Source organism: Neopelma chrysocephalum, unplaced genomic scaffold (genome assembly GCF_003984885.1).
Source record: "Neopelma chrysocephalum unplaced genomic scaffold, ASM398488v2 Primary Assembly neopelma1_361, whole genome shotgun sequence".
Lineage (NCBI taxonomy): Eukaryota > Metazoa > Chordata > Aves > Passeriformes > Pipridae > Neopelma > Neopelma chrysocephalum.
This window is the reverse complement of record NW_020898025.1, coordinates 1,179,275-1,204,149: the sequence shown is the minus strand read 5'-3', so window position 1 is coordinate 1,204,149 and position 24,875 is coordinate 1,179,275. Positions and strand designations below refer to the sequence as shown.

General features: G+C 53.9%; 2 protein-coding genes and 1 long non-coding RNA gene across 5 annotated transcripts in view; 1 reads left to right on the top strand and 2 right to left on the bottom strand.

Annotated features, from left to right (window-relative positions):
• Nucleotides 1-15,076, bottom strand: part of LOC113978795 — an 18,138-nt gene extending 3,062 nt beyond the window's left edge. Inside the window, exons 1-3 of the long non-coding RNA XR_003537652.1 lie at nucleotides 15,066-15,076; nucleotides 13,975-13,979; nucleotides 1,162-1,165 (exon numbers count right to left, since the gene is read on the bottom strand). This is a non-coding gene — a long non-coding RNA (uncharacterized LOC113978795). The remainder of the gene's footprint in view (nucleotides 1-1,161; nucleotides 1,166-13,974; nucleotides 13,980-15,065) is intronic.
• Nucleotides 4,118-11,927, top strand: KDF1 (keratinocyte differentiation factor 1). Of its 2 annotated transcripts, XM_027706023.1 has the most exons (5): nucleotides 4,118-4,153; nucleotides 5,336-5,527; nucleotides 7,540-8,644; nucleotides 9,705-9,779; nucleotides 10,430-11,927. In XM_027706023.1, the coding sequence occupies exons 3-5, from the start codon at nucleotides 7,558-7,560 to the stop codon at nucleotides 10,510-10,512; spliced, it is 1,245 nt and encodes a 414-aa protein (XP_027561824.1). In that variant the 5' UTR covers nucleotides 4,118-4,153; nucleotides 5,336-5,527; nucleotides 7,540-7,557; the 3' UTR covers nucleotides 10,513-11,927. The 2 variants fall into 2 exon arrangements, with proteins under 2 accessions (XP_027561824.1, XP_027561825.1); XM_027706024.1 differs by lacking the exon at nucleotides 4,118-4,153 and having other exon boundaries at nucleotides 5,138-5,527.
• A 650-nt stretch (nucleotides 15,077-15,726) lies between the features above and the next one.
• On the bottom strand, nucleotides 15,727-24,686 carry NUDC (nuclear distribution C, dynein complex regulator). Of its 2 annotated transcripts, XM_027705980.1 has the most exons (9): nucleotides 24,542-24,686; nucleotides 23,413-23,490; nucleotides 20,738-20,938; nucleotides 20,377-20,457; nucleotides 19,808-19,921; nucleotides 19,199-19,393; nucleotides 18,496-18,579; nucleotides 18,289-18,407; nucleotides 15,727-16,629 (listed from the first exon to the last, which is right to left on the bottom strand). In XM_027705980.1, exons 1-9 carry the CDS (start codon nucleotides 24,635-24,637, stop codon nucleotides 16,578-16,580), a joined length of 1,020 nt encoding a protein of 339 aa, XP_027561781.1. In that variant the 5' UTR covers nucleotides 24,638-24,686; the 3' UTR covers nucleotides 15,727-16,577. The 2 variants fall into 2 exon arrangements, with proteins under 2 accessions (XP_027561781.1, XP_027561780.1); XM_027705979.1 differs by lacking the exon at nucleotides 15,727-16,629 and having other exon boundaries at nucleotides 18,141-18,407.
• Nucleotides 24,687-24,875: the final 189 nt, after the last annotated feature.

Here is a 24,875-nt window from a genome sequence, read left to right as displayed (position 1 = left end):
GGCTCTGGGCCGCCAGCGCCAGCTGTGCCTGTGCCACGCCGGCCCCGAGCCGGCCCAGGGTCTCGGCCCGGGCGGCCAGGCGGAGCTCTGCGTGCCGCAGGGCGCAGTGCACCTGCCACACGCGCCCCTCCAGCTCCGCCGCCGCCCGCCGCCGCCCCTCCGCCGCCACCAGCCGCCGCCGGGCCGCCGCCAGCTCCACCGCGCCGGGGCTGCTGCTGCCGCCGCCGCCGCCGCCGCTCTCCGTGCCCGCCTCGGGGCCGCCGGGGCCGCCGCGGGACGGGCGCTGCGCGTCGCCGCGGGCGGGGCTCCGGGATGCCGGTGCCGCCGGTGATGCAGCCATGGGGAGCGGGAGCGGGAGAGGAGGGATGCGGCGGGGATATATAGCCCGGGGGCGGTGCTGGCGGCGGGTGGCTCGGCCCCGGCGGGGGCGGCTCCGGCAGCGGCTCCGCACCGGCAAAGGGGGGGTGGAGGGGTAGGGGAGGGACGCGCGACCCTGGAGCGGTGCGGTGCAGCCCGGGGGTCGGTATGGACCGGTACGGCACCGGTGCGGGCTTGGTTCTGCACCGGCCCGGGATTCGGCATAGCCCGGTAGGGCACATTACCGGTACCGACACTGGCACGGCCTCAGCCTCGGTACGACACCGGGCTGGGCATGGCTCGGTGCGGCCTTGTACAGACCCAGTACTGGCACCGGGCTCTGTCCAACACCGGCCCCGGGCTCGGTATGGCCCAGAAGGGCACTGTCCCGGTGGCGTTCCCAGTTTGTGGTGCCCTCGGGGGCCGCCAGTGGGCAACAGGGAGCTGGGGAGGGCTGGTATCACTGGGAAACGCTGAGACGGTTACTGAGGGGTCACTGGGAAAGGCTGGACTGGAAGGGGTTTCCTGGAGAGATTTACCGGGATGGGTTAATGGGAAAGGCTGGACTGTGAGGGGTCACTGGAACGGCTGGTTTGAGTCTGCAGCTCCTGAGAGAAGCAGTTGAGAAGCTCCTGGTGCTGTTTGGGGGATGCCGATGCCTCTGCCTGGGGCAAGGAGAAGAGCAGGGGGCAGCCCCTTTCCCCCCAACACCCACTGGGGCTGTGGCTGGGGTGTCCCATCCTGGGGTGCAGGGAATGTGACACCAGGACCGCGTGTCCGTGGTCGCAGGGCTGTCACGGCAACATCGCTGCCAACGTCATTATCATTCGTACGGTGTTAATAGACCTGGGGGTGGGATGGCACGGGGAGGAGGCTGGAGAGGGAGGTGCCGCTGCCACCTTGCTCCCCCACAGGGCCTGGTTTTTGGGGTTCCTCCTGCCGGAATGCCATCCTCAGGAGCTGCATCTTCATGTAGGTGCGTGGGGTAAAACCTGTTCGTGTTTCACATTGCAGCAGCAGAGAAGATAAAAGGGATGACAGAAACCAGGTGCCGAGCTCTCATCCCACCCCCAAACCGGAGCAAAAGCCTAAGCTAAAAACAAAAACCCAGCCTAAATCTGTTCCAAGCAGAGCCACATCCAGGCCTGCAGTGGATGTCGCCCACGGAGCTGGTGACATTTTTGCTTCCCTTACCTTAGGAGGAAAAATAAAAACCCCATCTCTTGTGCTTTGCATCACATTCCTGCTCCTGCCGGGCTGCCACACGTCTGCCAGGCACCGGAGCAGCGTCAGCGGCCGCTGCGTCACCGCTCCAGCCCCCGCTGCCGGCTCGTCCCCGGCAGACACCGCACCCCCACCGCCCGGGGTCGGAGACACGGCCACGGCACTTCCTCAAGCTCTGCAGGCTGCATTCCTGGCTGTGGGAAAGCTGAAGTCTTCGTGTATCTGATACAAATGCTGCTCTAAAACGGGGTGTGGGATTTGAGGGGGGCTGCTCCATCGTGTGGTTAAAGGTCTGCCCTTGCTCCCCCTGCCAAAAAATCTGTGGGGACAGGCAGGAATTAAACAGAACATCCTCCTCTGCCGTTTTTTCTCTGCCTCCTTGGAACTTGGATCCCCAAGGGTACCCCTGAAAGGGAAAAAGGGCTGGGATCTGCCACACTCTGAGCTTCCCCCATTCCCCCAAAGTGAAACCCCTGAATTGCAGAGGTTGGAGTGATCTCAGGAGGTGCCTCTTGTGTCATCACCTGCTCAGAAAATAATTGCTTTTTTTGGATCACCTCCCACGCCTGCGCTGCTTGTCACCTTCCCAGCTCCAGGTTCTGCTCTGAGGTGAGAAAAGGACATGGAAACAGGGAGCAGGGGGGAAAGGTGGGCTGGGTTTGTTGGGCAGTGAGGCTGAAGGTGACCATGTCCCCAGGGCGTCCGTCCCAGTGGTGAGCAGACAGCAGCTGGAAAAGGCAAACAGTAGGAAAATAAAAGAACTGCCCCTGCCCTGAGGTAAGTTAGTGACTGAGTCCCCAGAACCCCCTGGCACTGCAGGATCTCTGCTCGGGCTGACGAGATATTAATGATTTAGCAGAGGAGGCTGCAATTAGCAGTGCTCAGAATAAACCTCAGTGATGCAAAAGCCGGGTGGGAGCTTTGTTCTCCCTCCCCTGTCAGCGCCCCTCTGCCAAGGCACCAATCACCGGGATGGGACACCAGGATGGGACCCCACCCTGCATCCCACCGCCAGCCCAGTCCCCGGTATTCCTGCAGGGATGCAGGCAGCAGGAGGACACAGCCACGGGATGTGCACTGGCCTCCTCTCCAGCCTCTTTAAAGCCCCGCACTGGGATGTGCTCCAGAAAAGCAAAGCCTTGTTACAGGCAGCAAATAATTAATGTTGCTGCCATATCTCCCAGCCTCTCTGCAAGTTTGTCCCCGGGTGTCCCAGTTACCAGGACAGGGAGGCCCAGGTGCTGGTCTCTCATCCTGGCACAGTTTAAGGGAAAGAATCCTGCATCAGGATTTCAGGTTTAAACCCCAGGACTCCTGGGTTGACCCAGCTCCCTGTCCCACCCCCCTGGATCCAGCATCAGCAGTTTGGGACATGGGAGGTGATGGGACACAGGGAAAAATTCGGGAGCTGAGTGGTGCTGGGTTCAGGGGGTCACACTGTGCTGCTCAGCTCGTCCTGGAAGTGCCAAGCTGCATGGGACAGTGACAGGAGAGGTTTCATGGCCAGGATCTGTGCTCAAGGCAGCTGGCAGAGGAGAGGACACATTTCCAAGCAGTGCTGTGAGTTATCCACGAATGAAATCCCAGACGGGGAAACGACATCGGCTGGGCTTCCGTGCCAGAGGCTTGAATAAATAAACACTGTCTTTGTGCCCTTTAGAGAAGGAAGGAGACTCTTGGCATTGGCATCATCCTTTAAACTGATTTCTCTCTTCTGTTTCCTCCTGGAAACTGGCAGCAGCCTCAGTGCACAGCTGTCGTTCTGCCAGGTTCCTTCTCTGCTGCCACCTTCCCAATGGGTTTTCATCCTTTTTTCCAAACCTTCAGGAAAGGATCCAACCCCCCCCCAGCTCTTTGGGATAGGGATCCTTCAGGACAGGCATCCTTGGGGATCAGGATATATTGGGATAGGGATCCTTCAGGACAGAGATCCTTTGGGATAAGGATCCTTCAGGGCAAGGATCCTCAGAGATGCAGAGACATTGGGATAGGAATCCCTTGGAGCAGGGATTCTTGGGGATGAGGATCCACTGGGATAGGGACACTTCAGGACAGGGAGCCTTGGGAATTAGGATCCATTGGAATAGGGTTTCTTTACAACAGGGGTCCTTGGGGTTGAGGATACATTGGAATGGGGATCCTTCAGGGCAGGGATCCTTGGAGATTAGGATACATTGAGGCAGGGATCTTTCGAGACAGGGATCCTTGAGGATGAGGATACACTGGGTTAGGGATCCTTCAAGACAAGGACCCTTGGGGATGGAGACCTTCAGGGTGGGGATGGGGACCCTCGGGGGAGCCGATCCGCGGGGAGCCAGCGCTACTTGGGACGCGGCCCGCTGGGGATGAGGCCGCTCGGCTGCTTTGACGCAGACCCCCGGGGGGCCCGGGGGGGATGTTCCCCGGGGGAGCGGCATTCCCGGGGGAGCGGCATTCCCGGGGGAGCGGCATTCCCGGCGGGACGGAGCCGCTTCGCCCGGCGCGCTCTGCTGTCCCTCGGCGCGGCCCGTCCGCGTCACGTGTCTCACCTGGCGCAGGTGAGGCGGGGCCGGACGGCGCTCCCGGCTCGCAGGTAACGCCGGGCGGGGGGACCCGGCCCGGCCCCGGCCCCCGGCCCCGACCCCCGGCCCCGATCCCACCCCCGGCCCCGGCATCAGCCCCGGCCCCGCTGCCCACCCCGCCGGCACCGCCCGGCGCTGCCCGGCGCCTCCCGGCCCGGGGGCAGCGCAGGCCGCGACCGGCACGGAGGGAGGGAGAGAGAGAGGAAGGGACAGCGGGATATCCCATCCCCGCCCCGGGGATCCCATCACACACCCACCCCCGCCGAGCCCCCCGCGACCCTCGGCTCCGTCCTCCCGCCAGGGCGGCTTCGCCCTCCCCGTGCGCCCCGGGCTCCCCCGGCACAGGGACCCCCGGTTCCCCCCATCCCAAGGCTGGGGGATATCCCCCCATTGCCCCCGGCGCTCCCCCGCCTTTCGCTTCCCGCTGCTCCCGGACCTTCCCCGCCCTGGCCGCGGGGGATGGTGTCGGGGCTCTCCCGGGGGGCTGGTGGTGGTGGGAGCTCTCCCCGCGGGTTTTCGGGTCTCCCTGGTCCCTGCTGGGGTCGGCTTTGCTTTCCAGGGATGGAAAACTTCAGTGGGGAGTGTGGCAGGACCCTGCGCGGGGCAGGGCAGGCCGGGCTGGGATGGGGCTGTCCCTGCTGCCAGCTTCTCCTCTCCTCAAAAATCCGCTGTTTGGAGGACATCGGGGGGCCCAGGGTAGGCAGAGAGGGCTCTGTTTAGTGCCCAGGCAGGTCTCCCCCTTCCTTCTCCTTCATTTGGGAGAAAGAAGGGCCAAATTTTGTTTCCCTGCAGCGTGGTGGGGTCTTGGCTGTCAGCTGGTTTTGGGCCAGGGGCACAGGGAGGCATTTGGTGAGAGGCAGTTCCTCGGCTGGGCTGTTTAGATCCCAAATATTTGAGAGGGAGGATTGAGCAGCACAGGGAAGATGCTGGATCCACGTTACTCTGGGCCAGGATCTCCATCACTGCCTGGTGTCAGCAGAGAGAACAGGAGCTTTACAGGGTGGCTTTCAGCTCCTGGCAAGGCTGCTTAGAAAATTCCACAGGGTTAAGACAAGTTGTATCTGTGTGTAAACTCTCTCTCCTGAACTCAGGAGCCATTCCCTGGCTTCCAACACCACCAGCAATACTGTTATTGTCAAACCCATGTGTAAATTAGGAGGTTCACAACTTAATTTAGCTATTTTTTTTTTTAGAACTTCACAAAGAAATCCTGTCCTCTGAACAATGAAGATCTTAGACCCGGGCTAACTCTTAGAGGTGCAAACCCTTTTTGAATCGTTCCTTGCTGCTCTGGAGCAGATGCTGAGGCTCTTTGGAGGGACCTTCTCCAGTCTCACACGGCACCTTCGTGACAGCAGAGGAAGCAACGAGAGAGTCACGACCCTGTGAGTATCATTTGGATGTGGGTTTTGGTCTGAGCTCTTGTTTATGGCTGTGGGTTTCAGGCCAGCCTGTTGCCTGTGCTAGAGAAGCTGATGGATTGAGGAGCTGTGTCTTGTCCATGCTCCCAGGGAACTTTTCTGTGTGATCCAGTGGTTGCAGAAACATGGGAAGGGATGAGCCCAGGACTCTGACAGGTCCCTGTCTCTGACACGTGTCCCTGCAGCTCTTTTTCATACTCTTCCTTGTGTCCAAGATGCTCTGAAATTTCAGAATATCATGTATTGTTACATAAGTGAGTGTTGCTGTTGGCACAGAGAACACAGAGTGTTGTGTTGCTGTGATACAAATGAGCAATGCAGATGTTGGATCTCTTCCTGAGGCCTCAGGATGAAGAGAAACATCCCAGTAATCCGCTCTGTCCTCAGTGCAGCTCAAATGTTTTTTGGCCTGTTTTTAAATTTTGAACAAATGATGAAGCCGGAGGAAAAAAACTTTGTTGTTCTGAAGAGAAAGCAATCAAAACTCTCCACTGATGCTGAGGTGAGGGAGCTCTGCCTGCTCAGCACTGAAGTTGCAGCATCTGGGGCTTTTTATTTAACATATTGCCCAGGAATGTGCAGAGGGAGCTCCTGGGATGAATTTTTATAAGGTAACAGAGCCAAAATATTCCTGGAAAGCAGTGGTGTACTGTAACTGCCTGGCTTTCAGTCTGGGCCTGTTCCTTTGTGGAGAAAATGTTTCTATTTGTTTAAAAAAACAGGGGAAAAAGAGGCAATGCTCTAAGGTCAGACAGATTTATTTATTCATGCTTGAGGTGCCCTATAGAAAGTCTATAGCAGAGCAACAAGGACAGTATTAAAACATTTAAGCTATGGCTGGGCTCTCATTGCTTATTAATTACCCTAATTAGTGTTTAAAAGGATCTCTTGGGGGTGAAAGCAGTGTTAGCCAAGAAGCTTGGAAACCATGGAGAATTTAGGGGCCCACCACAGCCTGGGATAAAGGCAGCAGCCATAGAAGTGGAGAGTGACAGCCTTGACCTGACTCAGCATCGCCTAGTGCCGAGCTTTAATAATAAAAAGATTAATAACAGGGAGAATTAACATGCCAAGCTCTGATTGTTGGCTCTGTGGGGATAAAATGTGACAGTGGATGCTGTAAAAACAGTTTACTCCTGCGTGCAGACCTGGAGCAGTCACGTTGGTAATGGGGGAAACAGTTGAGCAGAGTCTGATGTGGGATCTCTGTAGTAGGGCTTGTAAAGGTTTTGCTCCCTTGAGGAGTGATTTGAGACCAACTTGTTGACAAGATCTTTTCCTTAATCCAGATGAAGACATCGGGTTTTCACAGGGAAGTGTTTGACACGACCCAACCTTAGCATGACTGGCAAAAATCATTAGTGTTAGTAATGCCAGCATTGCTAAATCCCCTGAATTTAAATAGCACCAAATAATGTGGAGTCTGAACTGGCAACTTGCATAATGATGGATTGCTTGTCATCTCCTCCTGGGCACAGATGTGTTTTGAAATGGATAAGCTCTGTCAGGGCCCAGCCTAATCCTAAGGAATGCGAGACAAAGGGGAGTTGTTTAAAAAAAGATACTTTCCCTTTGGAGCCTGTCAGCTCCAAGCTCCACCTCCAGCTGTGCTGTGAGTTTATTGCTCTGGAGCCTGGCTCCTCTTCCAGCTGCTTCGAGGAAACTTCTTCTGAAGGTTACAGGGATTTTGATGTCTTAAAATAGTCCCTTTAAAATATATATCTTCTGGTTTGAGCGTCTATCAAAAGGAAGCAAAGCTTGAGTAGTTGAAGAGCCCCGAAACAGGGGCTGGATTCCCCCCTCTGTGCCACAAGTGGGAACAGTGTGAGTCCCAAGGAGAGACATCCCTGTGAAAACCGAAATGTTGAGTCTGAGAGTCACTGAGTTTGTCTGTCAGGCCCCTCTGTGCTGATGGGCACCTCGCTGAGGTGGGGCTGGTGACGAAAGCTGTGACTTGAGCCCTCCCTGTTCCGCAGGTGCCCGAGTGCTGAGCCATGCTGGGCCGGAAAACACGACTCCCCCAGAACAGCCACCACCAGCTGAACCAGTCCTGCCAGGAGACCGTGCCCCTGCGGACCCGGGCAGCCAAGGACACAGATGTCAGCTTGGAGGTGTTCAGTGGCTCCACGCCGGAGATCAAGCCCAGCCGCAGCCGAGCCCAGCAGATGCGGGACAGGAAAGGGCGCAAAGCTGAGCTCAAAGACTCCAACGGCAGAGAGGCAGAGACAATTACCTTTATCTCTGGCACAGCAGAGGCTCCCCCAAACCAGAGCTTTTGCTGTTCCTCTCTGTCTCAGGCCTGGAACACGTACAAGGCTGTTTTCTGTTGTATAGTGACCTGTGGGGGCTGCTTCCAGGACTGCAGTGTCTGTGTCCCCTACCCGGGGCCCACCGAGACCTCCACTGACGATGGAAAGAACGGAGACTATAACGGGCGGCTGCCAAACAGCCCCACCAACGTCTCTCCTGCTGAGAAGAATGGGCATCAGATCAAAAAGTCCAGCGTGGGCAGCAGTTTCAGTTACCCAGATGTGAAGCTGAAGGGCATTCCTGTCTACCAAAACAGGAGCCCCAGCCACCAGCTGGAATCGGATTCCTGCTGCAAGGAGCTGCTGGAGAAGCCCTTCAGGAACAGCATAGAAAAGCCGCCGCTCCCCAGCAGCCACCGGAGCTCGGAGGAGTATTATTCCTTCCACGAGTCTGATGTGGACATCAGTGAGCTGAATGGCTCCATGTCCAGCAGGCAGATCGATGTCCTGATCTTCAAGAAGCTGACGGAGCTCTTCAGCGTCCACCAGATCGACGAGCTGGCCAAGTGCACCTCGGACACCGTCTTCCTGGAGAAGACCAACAAGATCTCGGACCTCATCAACAGCATAACTCAGGACTACAACCTGGACGAGCAGGATGCCGAGTGCAGGCTGGTCCGAGGCATCATCCGCATCAGCACCCGCAAAAGCAGGGTCCGGCCCCACATTTCCCTCCCAGCCAGCCAGAGCCACGAGGAGAAGTCCAGCCGGGGCAACGCGCCCGACAGCGGCAACGAGACGATGCTGGAGTCCATGGTCATGAGCCAGGATGGTATGTGGGGTCCCTGGGTGTTGCTGCTTTGCTCGGTTGTTTTACCCAAGCCACGGAGATGTGGCTGTGGAGGGGGTTGAGAGCTGTTGTCTGTCCTCAGGGTGGGCTTTAGCTCGTTTTCTTTAGCTGCACGGGTGAGTATAGAACCGTGTAGGTATGTGTATGTATTTTGATCCATGGAACATATTTCAGGTTTCTGTGCCTCTGATAAAGTACATCTATACCTGCATTGCTGCAGCAGCTGTGCTCTCAATTTGTTATTTTACAAGGCTTAAAAGGTACTGGTTAATTTGCTTTCCTGGGATATGTGAATGGAGGTCCTTATGGAGACCTCTGCCTCTCACCTTCACTGTGTTATGCCTTTCTTGAGCGTATCTTCCCCTGCCAGTGAGGTTTGTGCTGAGCAATAGAAGGGCTTGTGCTGCTGCTGCAGTGATTCTGCCTTTCCTCTGCACCTCTAAGCGAGGCAGAAAACCGTGAGTCAAACTGAACTGGTATGACCAGATGAGCTGCTTGTGCCAGGGGATGTCCAGTTACTCAGCTGGCTCTGTCCCGTGTGCTACCTGTCTAATGCCACCTTTAGACTACTGTGACAGCGTTTCCTCAGAGCTGAGACCTCCTCCACACGGTAAATATCCCTGCAAAGACAAGGGAAGGGCTGTCCCACAGTGCCAGTGCCTCCTGGTTGTTCCAGGGCTGCTTCCTGCTCACCAGAGCAGCCTGAAGTGCCCGACCTCCAGAACAGGTTGTAAGAGAGTTTGTTGTAGAAAGACCTTGGAAAGCTGGGTGTGGGGGGCAAGGAAACATCCAGAAGTAACAGGGGAAACCGAGTGTGTGTTGTGCTTCCCAGGTTAGGAGGGAGGCTGCTGCTCCTTCCTGGTGTTTAAGGACCACACAGCTCAGGTTACTGGGAAATGGTGAAAGCAGTGGGAAGAACCAGACTCAACCTCTCCTGTTCCCTGAGGGTGGTGGCTCCTGGAGATCCCCGTGTTCCCTGACAGGGCTCCTTGCTGCTGAGTCATCCTTTCCTGTCTCAGGCCCTCTTGGTTTTTCGTTCCAGATTTGGCCGTGCAAATATCGGAAGAAACACCGGCAGATGTGATGGCCCGGAATATGAGGCGGCACAGCAGCGCAGGTAACGGACCTGGAGGGGGGCCTGGGCTGCAGGGGCATCACAGCAGTGAGGGGGATGCCCTGAACCTCCCCTATTTCATGTGCCTCCAGTTTCCACCCTCCACAAAGGCTGAGCTGACCCTGCCCTTTAGATTCCCCTCAGTTCTCTTGGGCTTCGGGAGCGACGGGAGCTCAGGGGACTCCCTGGGTTGGTGGGTCCTTCTGAAAAGGATTGAAATCCAAGTATGGGGCATTCTCTGTCCTTCCACAGTATTTGTCCTGGGAGCTTTCAGTCTCTGTGTGCCTTGACAAAGTTTGGGGCTGTATTTGGGGTGTGACTGCCGAAGGTCACAGCTGGGTGAGACTTGGGAACAAAAGGAACTGTGCAAAAGGGAAGCAGGGGAGAGTGATGGGTTGTCCCCCTGAGCTCTGATCCTCCCAAAAAGCAGCCTAGGGCTAAAGGACAAGTTTCCTCCTGCATAATAACAGATCTGTCCTAGGAGATGGCTACAATACAGGCAGGGTTGTTCCCTGCCCGTGGGCTTTTTGTGGCTTTCTCCTCCCTCATGATACACAAAGCCTTTTGTGGCAGCTCCTTCCCCACCTGCCAGGTGCTCCACTGCTGTGCTTCACCCTGGCTAACGTCACCATCTCTTCTCTCTTCTCTCCAAGGCTCTCCAACGAGCAGAGATTCCTCTTTCCAAGACACAGAGACTGACTCGTCTGGGGCACCTCTGCTTCAGGTGTATTGTTAAAGGACCCAAGCAGCAGGCAGGCATTCCAGGGCTTTGCTGCAGTCACATTCCTCCTCTTTCCATATGGAATGTGCTAGGCCACTTTTTTTTTCCCTCCCCAGTCTACCCTGATCCTTTATTGAAGCCAAATTCCTCCTGCTGCCTGAATTTCACCAGATATTTTGGGTTTTTTTGGACATTATAGAACATCAAGGAGGAGAACTGTGGAGCTAATGAACTTGGGAGGCGGAGTGTGTGCCCAGGGAGGAGAAGATGGACAAGGAAGTATCAGATGACTTGTGCCTCTGTGATTTCTGTAAATCACGTTGAGCTCCAGCAGCCTCAGTGGCCCAGCCCTTTCCCTGCTTTGGGGATCTGTTGTACAGTTCTTGCTTCCTGGCACTGCCTGAGTTAACTTGGGTAGGGAATAACTGAGGGGTGTCTCTGTGTTGGTGCTGATGCTGAGGCTCTAGAGACCCAAATCCCTCTCTAGGGACCCAAATCTCTGTTTAAAGTGGCTGGGTTGGTCCCCAACAGACCTGCGTGCTCCACCCGTGGTGTTTGCAGTAGCCAGATCTGCCTTATCCCTGCTGACCCTTGGTGTCATCTCCTGCTGCCTTGTGAGGAGAAGGTTCAGCTAAAGGGGTTAATTTAATTTTTTGCCTCTTGGTGTGTCTCCTGAGACACGGGAGGTGGGATGGCTGCTCAGCTGCTTCCTTCACCCCCCCCTGAGCAGACCACGGGCATCAGCTCTGCCAGCCTGATGTGAACTAAAGCTGTGAGGTGTTCCCAGGTACACACTGACCTGTGACTTCCCTGCCAGTCACAGCTCTTCCTCACTCTTCTGCCAAGCCCCCCACGTTTCCCATCACACTGGGGAAGCCTGGAACCAGGGCTGTGGCAGGTGAGGGAAAAACAGTTTGTTTTTAACTTCTTGCGTTTGCTAGAAAGTGCCTTAAAAGTGGCTTGCTTTGAAAGGAAAGGCTCCTGAGAGTGTCTGCAGAGGGTTTGTGAGGCACTGCTGGTCCTTTCCTTCCCCTCAGCACCTTCTCCTTCCCTTTGCTCCTCTCCACCAGGCAGTGGGAAGCAGGAGATGGGGCATTGCTACCCCCAGGGCACAGTGCCAGGTGACCTTGAGGGCTGCAGCACTGCAGCAGGAGGAAGCTGGATCTGTGGTGTTGCCACTTGGTTGTTTATCAGAAAGTAAACACGTGCAGCCACGGGACTTGTTTATACTTTTGGGTGTCCTTGGACATGAATAGAAAACACTTGGTTGAATTTACCAGCCGTAGAATGAACACACCCACTGGTTTTGGGGGAGAGGGAACCCAAAATAGGCCCTGTGCTTTGGTGTGGACCATGTTTGTGTGCCTTAGTTGGGCTGGAATGCGCTTTAATTGAACTGAAAGGTGCCTTAATTGAACTGAAATGTGCCTCAGTTGAATTGAAATGTGCCTTTATTTCACAGCCTGTGATTACTCTTCAGGAGGTTGGGTAGGGGGGAAGGATTTAATTCCTCTCTCGAGCAGCCAGGCTTATTTAACAGGGGAGAGACTGAGCCTCGGATTTGGCTTCCCCTCCCTGCTTTGTGTTTTAAGCTGTTGGTTTGTGAAAAGCCCAGTTTATACAAGGAGAAGACTTGAAGCAAGGCCAGGCTGGGACTCCCAGAAGAGCCGTGTGTGGTCACCTCCTGGACCCGCCTGGTTTCTGCTTCCCAGTGGATTATTTGGACGTTATTATTTGGACAAGTTTACTCAAACCTGTGCACTGGGGCTCAGCACAGGTCATGCTGACACACAGCAGCTCTGTGGGCTGTGCTTTGGAGATGAGGGGTGAGCTGGACTTGCAACGAGCTGCGACCGCTGGAGCAGGTGAAATAGTCTGTGTGTGAAGAGTGAATGTGTGGGGATTAAGCTTACAAAAAAACAACCCCCTCTCTCCCCCAAAAGACCCCCCAAAAAAATGACTAAGAGGAAGATTTTCAACTCTACGGTTCCTGAAGCTGCTTCACCTGTGGTGTCTTACGGGATTCTTTTGCACTCCTTGGCCTTAAATGTTCTGATTTGGTCTTTTTTATAAAGTAAAAGACGTGCTCTTTACCTGTGTTGTGTCCTTCACCTTCCTGCTCGCATCAGTTTGGGAATCCAGGGTGGCTGATTCTTGCTTTGCCAGGTAGACAAAGATTTTTCCATCCATTTGGCAGCTCCAGGGGGATTGTTCAGAGGGCTGAACGCCCGGCTGCAAATTAAGGAGCCTCTGGGGAAGTGCCTGTTGGCATGCAGGGAAACCTGGGCCTTCCCTGAGGGTTGATGCTGGAACTGAGCTCTGGAAAACCTGAGCCTGGGGCCAGAATTTCCATCTTGTCCCTGTGATGTCGCCAGGCCTTGGTAGGAAGTGCAGGAATCGCTCGGGAGCTGCTGCTGTCCCTGATGTCTGGGCAGGATCAGCTCGGGGAGGGAGGTTGGCTCAGCCTCCGACCCTGTGACTTGAAGGACCAGTTCTGCACTTCCCAATTTCACTACAAAAGCTCAGGATAACCTGCAGAGCTTCATTCCCTCCCGCCCTGACCTTCCCTCGCCCTCCCAGGGCAGAGTACGGGGGGTGTGGGTGGGTTCTCCCCCTGATGCACAGGGTCAACTCGAGAGATGTGTTTCCTGGAAGGGTTTCAAAGCCATGAACAGGTAAGTGCTGCCTTCTCTCGGCTGGGAAGGGTCTCTGGAGATCCCTCTGAGGGCCTGAGCCAACCCACAGTGGTTCCCTGGGATTGGCTTAAGGCAGCTTGGGAACTCTGCAGGGAATGGCTGCTGGAGTGTTAAAGAAATTCCTTTTCCTCACCCACACCCTGAACTGCTGAATTATTTATTCCCGTGTGGCTTAGACCTTGGAAAGCAGATGGATGGACCCTAATTCCTCACAGCCTGCTCCTTGTAGTAACAGTGGAGCTGAGGCTCCTCCTAAAACTAAGCAGTAACATTAAATAGTGTCTGCTTCCCTCCTTGGGGTTTTGCTGTTCCATCACTCTTCCCAAATCAGCCCTGCAGTTTGGGATATTTCCCAAATGGTCTGAGCTGCAGTAGTCATTAATAAAAGCTGAGCCAAGAGCTGCTGTTGGAAAAGAAAAAAAAAAAAGGCTGGGGAAAACTTCTGCCCTATGGAAAACTCTCTGCAGAGCCTGTGTGCCTGCAAGGTTTTGCTTTTACAGAAGGGGCACAGGGGAGGGACCCCGGGCAGGCAGGTGAGGAGCTTGGGATGTGCCAGCAGCTCCAGCTCCGGCGGGTGGCAGCACCAAAACAGCTTCTCCAGGTGACCTGGCACAGGTGTGGAAAGACAAAGGGACCTTTATCACCTGTCAGCCTCCAGCAGGGCCATTCCCAGCCTCGGGAAACATCTGCGGGGAGCCAGGACAAGGATGTGTTTGTAGGGTTTGGATCCCAGCGTCCCTCGTGGCACTCAGCATTCCCCTGCTCCGTGATCTCCAGTAACTCGGACTGAGGTGGGGCTTTGCATTCTTTAAGACACTTGAGCACTGTCAGAGCCCGGTTTATTCCAGGGGGAACCACCTTTGGAAGCAAAAGGGTGCTCCTGATTCACCTTGGCCGGGGGGGGAAGTCAGTGGCAGCGGAGTGTTTGCAGAGGACAAGGCCATCGGGAGAAACACCTTCTGTTCCGCTGGCCCAGGGGCTGAAGTCCAGGGATAGCACTGGGATCAGCCCCGGCCATTCACCCCCGCGGGCTTCGGAGCAGCAGCAATGGCCTCGTTCTCCCGGGGCTGTTTGCCTTCTCCTTTTATCTCCCTGAAAGGCCAAATGACACTCCTTCACCCCAAAAACCCTTCCCTGGGGGTTCCTGTCGCTGCTTTTTCTCTTTGCCTTCTCTCAGCTGCCTCCTGAGAGTGACACCAGATCCCAGAGCCACCTGGAACCAGCAAATTTGGGATTTTCACGGTTGTTGCTCCCAGCCCTGCAGTGGCTGAGGACAGAACAGCCCCAGGATTTTGGGGTTGGGAACACTGAGGGAGCTCTGGACTTTGAACAGGCTGCTCCCACCGTGCTGCCAGATCCAGGCAGCTGCCAACCGTTGGGAAAAGGTTGGGCTTGGGGCTCCTGGTGCTGGATACAGGGCTGAGGAGGAAACAGGGAAATAACAAAGCTACAGGTTGGGCTGGGGGTGGTGCCATGGACTCTGCTGGTTTATGACTGCCCTGGTGCCTGCCTGTGCTTGTCCCTTAGGAGGGGCCGGCGGCTGGATGCAGATCCTGCTGCAGGTGCAGAGCCCAGCCCTGTTCCTCCATCTCCAGCACCTCCAGGGAGCAGCAGCAGCGCCCTGACAGAGCTGAGAGTGGGGTGAAGCTCGTCACACGCCCCAGGACAGCTCAGCCCTTCCAGCTCACCAGCCCCACGCCCCAGGGTTCTGTGCAGACACCAGCAGGGAGCTCATTCGGGGGCTAAAACCTTCAAACCCAGCATGGGCTGGCTTTTTTTATGGAAAGGGGAGACCCTGTTGTTTTATCAGGGCCAAACCATGGACAGGCAGGTGTGTGTAGAGAGATTGGTAAGATAAACAGGCAGGAGGACCTGGAGAACTCCAGAGGCAGCTGCTCCAACTCAGGTCCTTGCTCACCCTCAAGGTCACGCTCAGCTGGGTGGGGGCTGTTTTTTGACCCCTATAAAACTGGCAAAGTGTTGAACTCCTCAAACAAATACTCCCCACCACCACCACACCAGGTGCAGTGCCAGGCTGGACTTTGCCCAAGCAGGATTTGTGCCTGCTCCCCTCGGGTAGGAGGTGGAAACGTTTCAGGGAGGCAGAGGGAAGAACCACAGGAGTGGGATCTGGGATAGCCTGGACTGACAGAGCCCAGGATTTCGTGACACTCTCCTCCTTAGCTTGGCATAAAGGAGACCTGGGGCAAGGGTGGCTTCCTGGTGTGGCCATGTGCTGCTAAGTGGTGAGTGGAGCCTGGAGCAACGAGCCTTGGTCAGCCTCGAGGGTTTAAGGTGGGAAAGGGGTTCAGCAGCGCTCCTGAGAGACATGCAGCTCCCACTGCCTCTTCCTGAGGCAGGGAGAGACCACCAGCCCAGAGCAGGGAACCCAAGACATATTTATAGGCAGCAGAGAGCACAACCCCAGCCCCTGGCAGCAGCCCCCCTGGCACCCAGGCAGTGCCTGCTCCCAGCTCCTCCCAGCCTGGACCCTGGATCCCTTCTGCAGGAGAAACCACACACTCTGCCTGGAAATATTCCACTTTTTTTCCTTTATGTTGCACTGCAGTTTGAACAGATATGAACATGCAGAGTGATGCCACCCGTCAGCAGGAGCTCGGCACAGAGCGCAGCAACGCTCGTCAGCATTCAACAGGGAGAGAGGCCCTTGGAAAAGAGGTGGGAGACACACTCCCAGCAGGAGACATACTCCCAGCAGGAACAGCACCCCCAGAGTCCCCAAATGTCCTCTCCTGCCCACACCACAGACTCTCCAGCCTCTCCTTGCCGTAGGACAGCAGGTTGACCTCTCCAGCTGTCCCGCTTCTGGCAAGAACAGAAGCAGCAGCAAGGAGAAGCAGAGTTTGTCTCTGCTGCAATAGCTGTGGGTTTGAACTGCTGTTTTCCCTTCCCAAGGAGGCAGAAGGAGAATTATTTCACAAAATAAACTGACCCTTGTTTTCCCAAGAGAGCAGGAGGGAGTAAAACTCAGGAGGTACCTGTGCCAAACTGAACTGGCAAGGAGTGGATGAGCAGCTCTGAAGAGCCCGAGGAAGCAAAGCAGTACATTAAGGATATACCCCAAATCCTCTCAGGCCTGGCTCTCTCAGCCCTAACACCCTTTTTTTTTTTTGCTCTAACCCCTCCTCCTCTCCCCACTGCCCTTTGGGAATTGTGGCAGATGGTTGGAGCTGCTGCGAATGCTCTGTGGCCCTGCCTCTTGCTCCACACAGGAGACTGGGGTGACTCCATGGAGCTGCTTCCACAGCAGGCTCGGGTGGGGATGCTGGAAGTTTTACTTGCCCAAGGTGAGGAATATCCAACCCTACACATCCTGCCCCATTCAACGGGCTGACTCAAAGAGGGGGGGGAGAAAAGGGGGGTTCAGTTGAATTTAGCCTTTGAAAAGTCCATTTCTGGATGCTGTTCCATGAACCTGCAGGGAAAACAAAGACAAGAGTTTGGGTGAGTCAGCAGGAGCCAGAACAGCCCTGTTTGGGGAGGGAAGGAATTTTGCTTTGTCCCCACACCCTCCACAGCAGGGAATGTTCTGCTGAGCTCCTTGGGACACACTCCCTGGACTACAAACACCTTTTCCTCGGGTCAGGGGTAGCAGCATTCCTGCCATCCTACCAGGTCAGCAAGTCCAGACACACAGGAGTTATTAATTATCAGACACCCTTTAACTGTTACCTCTTGGATACGTGGCAGCTACAACACTGATTGTGGGGCAGAGGGGAGATTGTGAGGGCAGATTATGATTTAAGATTTAGCCTTGTCAGCTTGAGCATTACTGGGGAGTATCTCCAGCGCTCTGACAGTGAAAACTCATGGAGGACGTGACCAGAGGAATCTGGTTTCATACCAGGTGCAACCTGAATGGTTTGGGTTGGGAGGGACCTTAAAGATCATCTTGTTCCAACCCTCTGCCATGGGCAGGGATACCTTCCAGGGACTATTTGGACTTAAGCTGCCACATCAGAATGTTTAGAGCCCAATACCCTGTGCCTAGGAGTGCTCAGGAGTGATGTGTGCATGCAGAAGCTCCCCAGCTCCTCCTATGACCTGTTCTCCAGGGGATACAACACATCACACCCACGTGGAGGATCCACACACAAAGTGCAAGTAAGGGCAGGCCTCGGTCCCCTCCGTGTTCCCATCTCAGGGTTTCACCTGAAATGCCACCACGGCATTTCCACTTTCCATTTCCAGGGAAATCTGTGCTGTGAGGATAATGTCCTTGTTTGGCAGCCAGGAGAGCTCCACTGGCAGATATCAGCACCTACCTGGGTGTCACAGAGTCTACTTTGGCCTGGACAAAGTCTAAACTTCCTCTCCATCCTCTGCCAGCCAATCTCTGGAGAAGCCAAACTTCCAGAGCACCAGACAAGTGACCTTCCCAACGAGGTGTCCTGCATGTGGACTTCCTGGGAGCAGAGCTACCTCCCATTCCACTAACTCAACAGGCACTAAGGAAGCCTGGTCTCTGCTCTAGTCACACCCCACAGGGAAGCTTCTGGCATTAGAGATAAAGCCAAGGGAAACAAGGAGTCAGGTCAGCTCCTTCCATCCCGAGATAAGATGTGGATCTGCACTTGCTGGAGAAGCTCAGTGACCCAGAGTTGCCTCTACCCCTTCCTGAACGGCCTTGGGAGCCCCAGGAGTCATTTCCCCAAAAGTGCATTTCTGCCAAACAGGGCAATAAAGCCATAAAAGTGACTCAGGGACAGCTCCTGGTGGCAAGTGGCAGGGAGGGGTGATTAGCTGGGCTACCGAGGGAGATTAGACAGCAATCAAGACCATGTTAAAGTTCAGCAGAGATGGCACCTCCAGTCCCAAACATGCATTCTGGACCTGAAATCAGCAGATTCAGACAATTCCAGAGCTAGGCTATTCCTAGAATTCCCTATTAGGCTTTCTACCCCCACAGGCTTTTATAGACACCAGTGATCAGCCAACAGTTCAATGACTACGCAGATGAGAGCACAGGTGGGATTGAAGGCCAACCTGCTTTCTCCTCACATATTTGTGCCAAAGAGGAAGAGGAGGAGGGCTTGGGAAGGCAAAACCCCACAGATTAATGAGGTGTACCCACTTTTTCAAAATGTCTTGCTTCTTCTGTTCATCAGACGTGGGCAGGCCCATGGATTTCTGTCGTTGATCATACATCATTTTCTCCACCATGCTGCGAGTTTCACTGTCCAGGTCTGACAACTGAAAATAAGATCAAAATTGGAACCACTTGGCTCAGGTGAGCCCATTTCTGACAAGGCTCCATCCCATAAAACAGAGGAGTTCTTACCTTTGAGTTCTCTGGATTAATTTTCTTGGTGTTGATCTCCGGGTCTGTGGAGACCAGTTTGTTCCACCATTCCATCTTGTTGATCTGAAGGGCGAAGAAGCAAAAGTATTTTATTTTTCTTGGACTTGCTCTAGGAGTTTTAAGTTTCAGTCACAGGAAAAAGCTGCTGGAATCAAATTTTATTTGACAGTTTCCTAAATATTAGCAAAATCTGAAGAGGGATAAAGGGTACTACTTCTATTTCAAACTACTTCGGGTAGCCTGAATTTTCACAACTGGGAGATCTGGGAGAACATCAGGTGTCGTGTTTGGGATGAGATAAATGGGATTAAAAACTAATCACCTGGAGAGGTCCAGAAAGAAGGCAGTGAAGGACACAAGAAGGGACACAATAGGATCTGTCCCTGGATTTTCATGTCACTAACAGATGTCAAAACGTGCCATTATTCCATTAAGGAACAACTTCAAAATGCCTAATTTCCTTCCAGCTTTTTCTGAACTGCTGAGAAATCCACTGGATATCCTGGATTAGCCTGAAATTAGGCTGAAGACAGGGAATTTGCAATATCCCACTTCCAGTGGCACCAATGACACTGCACCAAGGATAACCACAGTGGTCACCTGATAAAGCCCAGGGCTGTCACTCTCATTCCACCTGGGAAGAGGCAGCCAAGCCTGAATCCTCCCCAAGCCATTCCCTTACCTTCTCCAGGTGCACAGTGACTGTTTTACCATCTTCAATGAGCCAGGAGCTCTCCTCCACCTTCACCTCATTGAAGAGCTCCCCATCAATGACAGGAGAGTGGCCCTTCAGGCCGACTTTGAGGCGGCGTCTCTGGACATCCACCACCACGTCCTTCCCCTTCAACCTGAAGTTCACCTTGAAAGGGATGGCCAGCTGGAGCAGACAAAGAAAGAGCAGATTTTGAGAAGCTGGGCAGTGAATTCTCTTCTTACCATCCTGTGCTGCTGTTCCAGGACTTTCTGCCTTGCTTTCGCAGAGCACAAACTATTTTCCTTCGGATACTGAGTGAGTGGGAGGTAAAAGGATACAAGGGGGAAGCAGATTTTAATTCAAAACATAAAAAATCTGGCCTTTAAAACAAGGCCAAAACTTGGCAAACTACAGCTTCTGGGAATTTTATTCAGTTTACCAAGCTCTCCCTCCATATTGAAATGCTGCTGTTAAGTACAACTATCAAACTTCCACAGGACACTGAGACACAGGGAATCAGCTCCACCACTCTGACCAGCACCTGCTCTTATTCTCTATCTCAAATTCCTCAGATCCTGGTAATAAAGCAGGACTTACATCCAATTCTGAAAGAGTCTGTGTCCACCTATAATTTGGAAGGTCAGCTCCATTGCCAGAGTTGGGTTTAAGTTTTCCTTTATCCTTCTCGTCTTCCTCTTCGTCATCTGTTCCCTGAGAAATTCAGGTGTAAAGAAAAAAGCTTTTCAAGTTTCCATTTATCTTTCACTTGTAACAACAGTTCTTGAGGTTTATAAAAGAATTTCAGGTCAGGTGTTTGTGTTTGATAGCCACATAAACTTAGCCCAAAAATTAACAGATGCTGTTGTTACAACATGATTACAAGAAAAAAAGCCAAAAAGACCCAAACTGTATTGAAATTTTTGGGAACTCGATGTGTATTTTTAAAGAAAGTCAGACTGGACATCCCCTCACATTCACAGGAGTTCTCATGATTGTCCAGAAATATATTTCTCAGCCTAAGGCCAGGCTGGACAGGGCTTGCAGCAACCTGGTCTAGTGGAAAGTGTCCCTGCCCATGCAGGGGGTGGAAGTGGATGAGCTCTAAAGGTCTCTTCTAACCCAAACCACTCTGTCATTCTAAAATAAATTCCCCAGGTGAGTTTTACCTGTTTGTTAGAATCTGATTCAGCTTCATCCTCTGAGGGTTTCACTGGGACACTGTTGACCTGTCCTTGTGCCTCTTTCTTCTGTTCAAAAAGAGAAGGAACACACTCAGCCAAGTGCTGGCACTTGGTGTCACTTCCTGACCAGGCACTAGATGGCCTCAGCCTCTTCACCTCAGACTGAAGAGCAGGACTTGGGAATTGCATCCAAGACTTTGAAAACAGGGAATTTTCAGCCTTTAAAAAAATTACAGGGAAGAGGTACTACCAAGGGGAAGATCCCCTTTGTCCTCACACTGCCACGACTGCAAAGGAACAAGGCTGAGCCATTTCAATGCATTTTAGCACCTGACAACACTCTCACCTGGTTGATTTCGAGCTGCAGCCTTTCTGCTTCCTCATCTGTGAGTTCCTTGATCCTTGGCTCGTTGGCTTCCTGCTTTTCCTTGGCCAGTTTGGCGGCACGTTCGGCCTTTTCGCGCCGCTCGGCCTCCTGACGGGCCTTCTTCTCCTTCCGCTCCTTCTGAGCCAGTTTGTTGTGGTGGTTGAAAGCATCTGTGATCAGCTGAAATAAAGACAGGAACAAAGATACAAGGGTTTTAAAATAAATCACCGATTTCAAACCCAAATGGAGCCAGCTTGGTCTAGTGAGGAGCTCATTTGTTCAATCACACGGGTGTTGTGACTTTTCCCTTTGTTTTCACTCGGGTTTTGACTGAAAATACTGAGATTTTTCAATTGAAAAAGAGTGAAGAAAGAGAAAAGAGAGAAAAAAATAGAAAATATTCAATATTTAAATAATTATAAAATACTTAAATGTAGCCCTTCCTAGTTCTTCCCTACACAAGGTGTGTATTTTCATGGAGATAACATAGGAATAAAAATTCTCCACGTATTTTGTCCTTTGTGCTATTCCAGCAGGACAAGCTGATGCCCAACCCAGCCACCTGACAGCTACTCCACATATCTAAGCCAGCTGGAAGCACAGGGACACAGGGTCCAAGTTTTTTTACCTACTTCTGACCTTACCCACGACTGGGCTTTTCCCAGACAGAGCTGCCACGACTGAGATGAGAAACGCCTGAAAACCTCCCGTGTTTTACACTAGAGGGGCGAGTTCCTCCATAAATCTTTTCTTTCAGCCTCCCTCCAAACTCCCCAAAGGTTGTTGTGACTATTGAGAGGCAAAATCTCAAGGTCCCTGGTGCCAACGGCCACGTGCTCCCCGGGAAAGCTGAGTACACAGGCAGGGAGCCAGAGCAATTGCCCCACCTCGATAAAGCCAGGGGTGCTGTGCAGGGCAGCACGTATGTGAGCTGAAGGCTGCCCCAGAAAACAGCATAGACAGAGCCTGAGGAAGGAATTAGAGGGGGAAAATTGATTTATATATGTTTCAGAAACTTCCAGGGGGGGTTCAGCGCCTTTTTCGAGCAACCTGCAGTTCAAAGCTTTGTAGCTCGTAACCAAGCCCTGAGTGTTTCTGCTTTGTTCTAAAGAGGAAAGCAGGATTTATTTACACAGTGAGAGTCCAGTGACTCCTGGGACACAGGATCCAAGAAGTGTGTGTGTCTCCCAGACTCTGTTCCCAACCCCACAACAATCCATGGTGAGGGAACTGTTTACACTGCCCGAGCTTGTGGGTGTCACCCACACCCCCCTCACTCCACACAAGGGCTGCACCCAAAAATGACACCCAAAAAACATAGTGACCTTCCCACTCTCTCCTCTTTCTCTTCCATGCCAAAGGGTGAGCAGGACTGGGGGAGCAGCTTCTGCCATTTTTGTTGTGCAGAGCACTTTCTCAGGAGGCCATAAAGCATTTTGACAGGTGCCACCCGAGGACATGAACACTTTTCTTCTACAGGCACAGATCTGACAAGGACAGTGGCCAGGACATGCCAAAGCACAGCCAGTGCTCCCCTCTGAAATGCCACTCAGGGTTTCACTCCCTGGGAGCACAGAGCCCCCAGGAATTTGGGGAGATTTGCTCTCTAATCTAAGTGACAGTGGGGTTTATCTTTCTTACTTTCATAGAATCACAGGATGGTTTGGGTTGGAAGGGATCTTATGGATCACCCAGTTCCACCCCCCTGCCGTGGGCAGGGACTCCTTCCACTAGACCAGGTTGCTCAGAGCTCCATCCAACCTGGCCTTGAACACTTCCCATCCCTTACCTGCCTCAGCTTTACCACCTTAGGGACTGGACAGAGGATGTTACACTCTGTGCAAGCAACTAAAAGCTGCCCTAACACATCCCACTGGTGGAGTTCCAGCAGTCCAGGAGAAGGAACAGCTGCTATACTGGTAAGTATAAGAAGGAAATGTTCAGGGAGCCTGGCCATTTTGTTTTTCAATAAATATTTCCTAAGGTGAAACTTAAGTTTTTCAGCTTTGGAGCTGGGTGAGGGCAGGACAGGTGATGCTCAGGCCCCCTGAGGCTCCCCAGAACACTCACTCCATCCAGCCCTGAGCCAAAGGTGCAGCTGCATGTGCAGGGACGTGGACTTTGTGCTTTTTCTGAGGTGAACAAACAAGGTAACCCGGGGTTATCAGCACCCTGGCGTGTCACCGTTAAGTCAGTGTGTCTGGCAGATTTGCTTTCCAAACAAGCCTTTGGCCAGAGTCTGGCAGAAAAACCTGCACTGTTGGTAACATCTGAGCAGGCAATCGTGTGTTCCTCACCTCTGAGAGGGGCAGCTCCTTGTTTCCTTCCTCATCTCTGAGAGGGGGAGCTCCTTGTTTCCTTCCTCACCTCTGAGACGAGCAGCTCCTTCCAACCTTCTTCCCCTCAGAAAGCAGCATCTCCTTGTTTCCTTCCTCACCTCTGAGAGGGGCATCTCCTTGTTTCCTTCCTCCCCTCAGAGAGGAGCAGCTCCTTATTTCCTCCCTTCTGTGATGGATTCCAGCAGCACCACGAGCTGCTGGTGCCCCAAGTGCACCCAAATGCAGGGAGCTGTTCAGGCAGGGAAGTCTTAGCCTGGCACAGACACGGGTGGGATGTAAATTAAAAAGTTAAAAGCTCAAGGGTTTACTTTTTACCTTCTCTGCCACTCCATCTTCTCCCCCCGTGAAAAAATCTGTCTTCCTCCTCAGGAAGCTGAAGAAGGTGTTCACAAGCTGGTGGAAAGAAAAGGATCAGTGAGACCAGGTCACTCCAAGCCACCCCCCGTCTCTGGATCAGCCCTTATCCTTTGTCCTCTCCATCTGTGGCTGTGTCAAAATCATCCTGGAATCAGCCTTGTGACTGTTTTCCTGGAGAAAACATCCAGCTCCTGGATTCCACCTTCCAGAAGAGGCATTTGTGTGGTTTGCATGAAGAAAGGACAGCAGTTAACCCTAAGGTCCTGCTCCAGTACCCCAAGCTGTTATCCAAGGCAGGAATTTGGGCAGGGATACATATATATACACAGCACATTTTGCTTCTTTTGCATGCCTAAAAGTGTGCAAACTCTTTATTTTTACACAATAATCACCAGCTGCCTGCCAGGGGTCACTGATGAGTGAACAGTTACCAACCAGCATCCCCAAACCTCTGTGGGAACACATATTCTTGGCTGATCTTCATTTTCCAAGAATTCTGTGCTGTGGATGTTTCAATCTGAGGTTTCACTACAGCACGAGGGGCTGGTTTAGGAGCGTTTTTTTAAACTATTTGTGAGTGGGATGTGAGTGGGAGGTTCCCACACCCTCCAGCCCTGCTGCAGGGCAGCACCCGAGATCGCGGAGCCCCCTGCCAGGGGGATCCCGGTGGGATCCGTGAGGGGGGTCAGCAGATCCCTGAGCACGAAGAGGGGGAGTAACGATCGCGGTCAGGCCTCACGAGGCCGGTGGTTGTGCTGAGAAAGAGCAACTGAGGGGCTCCATCCTGCCCTGTGGTGACCCAACACAAGCGTTGCCCGCGCATCCTGAACCCTCCGGGAAAGCTCCGGGAACCCTGGAGGCGCCGGGGTCGGGGGTGCAAGGCCCCCTCGTTAACATCCTATTAATTAACTAGCGGGGCTGCCCAGGGCCGTTATCTCCGCTCCCGTAGCACCGCACGTGCCTCCCCTGCCCCACGTGCCGGGGTGGGATCCGGGAAGGCCGCGCCGCGCCCCCCCCCACGCCCCGTTCCTCCTGGTCCTGCCCCGCCGTCCCGCCCCCAGCACTCCCGGTGTGCCGGCGGCGCTACCTCGCGCACGCCGCCCTGGTGCTGCTGCGCCATGGCGAGCAGCATGCCGTCGAAGCGATCCTCCTGCTCGGCCGCATCCTCCGCGCTCAGCCCCATCCTGCTGCTGCCGCCGCCGCCACACCAGGCCCCGCCGGAACCGGAACCGGCGCCACGGAAACGCGCGCGCCTGCTCCCAAAACCGCCAATCACAGCGCGCCGCCGCACCGCTCTCTTCTGGGATTGGTCGAAGAAGCTGTCAATCCGCACGGTGCTTTTAGCGGATTGGTTGAGGGCACTGTCAATCTGTCCGGGGGAAGCGGGGCGCGAGGCGCGGCGCGGTTGCTACGGCGACGGG

Coding starts and splice junctions, on each gene's coding strand:
- KDF1 (XM_027706023.1), top strand. CDS start 7,558: ATGCTGGGCCGGAAAACACGACTCCCCCAGAACAGCCACCACCAGCTG. Junction 8,645..9,704: donor CATGGTCATGAGCCAGGATG/GTATGTGGGGTC, acceptor TTTTCGTTCCAG/ATTTGGCCGTGCAAATATCG. Junction 9,780..10,429: donor GAGGCGGCACAGCAGCGCAG/GTAACGGACCTG, acceptor CTTCTCTCCAAG/GCTCTCCAACGAGCAGAGAT.
- NUDC (XM_027705979.1), bottom strand. CDS start 24,637: ATGGGGCTGAGCGCGGAGGATGCGGCCGAGCAGGAGGATCGCTTCGAC. Junction 19,922..20,376: donor AATCAGATTCTAACAAACAG/GTAAAACTCACC, acceptor TGAATTTCTCAG/GGAACAGATGACGAAGAGGA. Junction 18,580..19,198: donor TCACTGTGCACCTGGAGAAG/GTAAGGGAATGG, acceptor TTCGCCCTTCAG/ATCAACAAGATGGAATGGTG.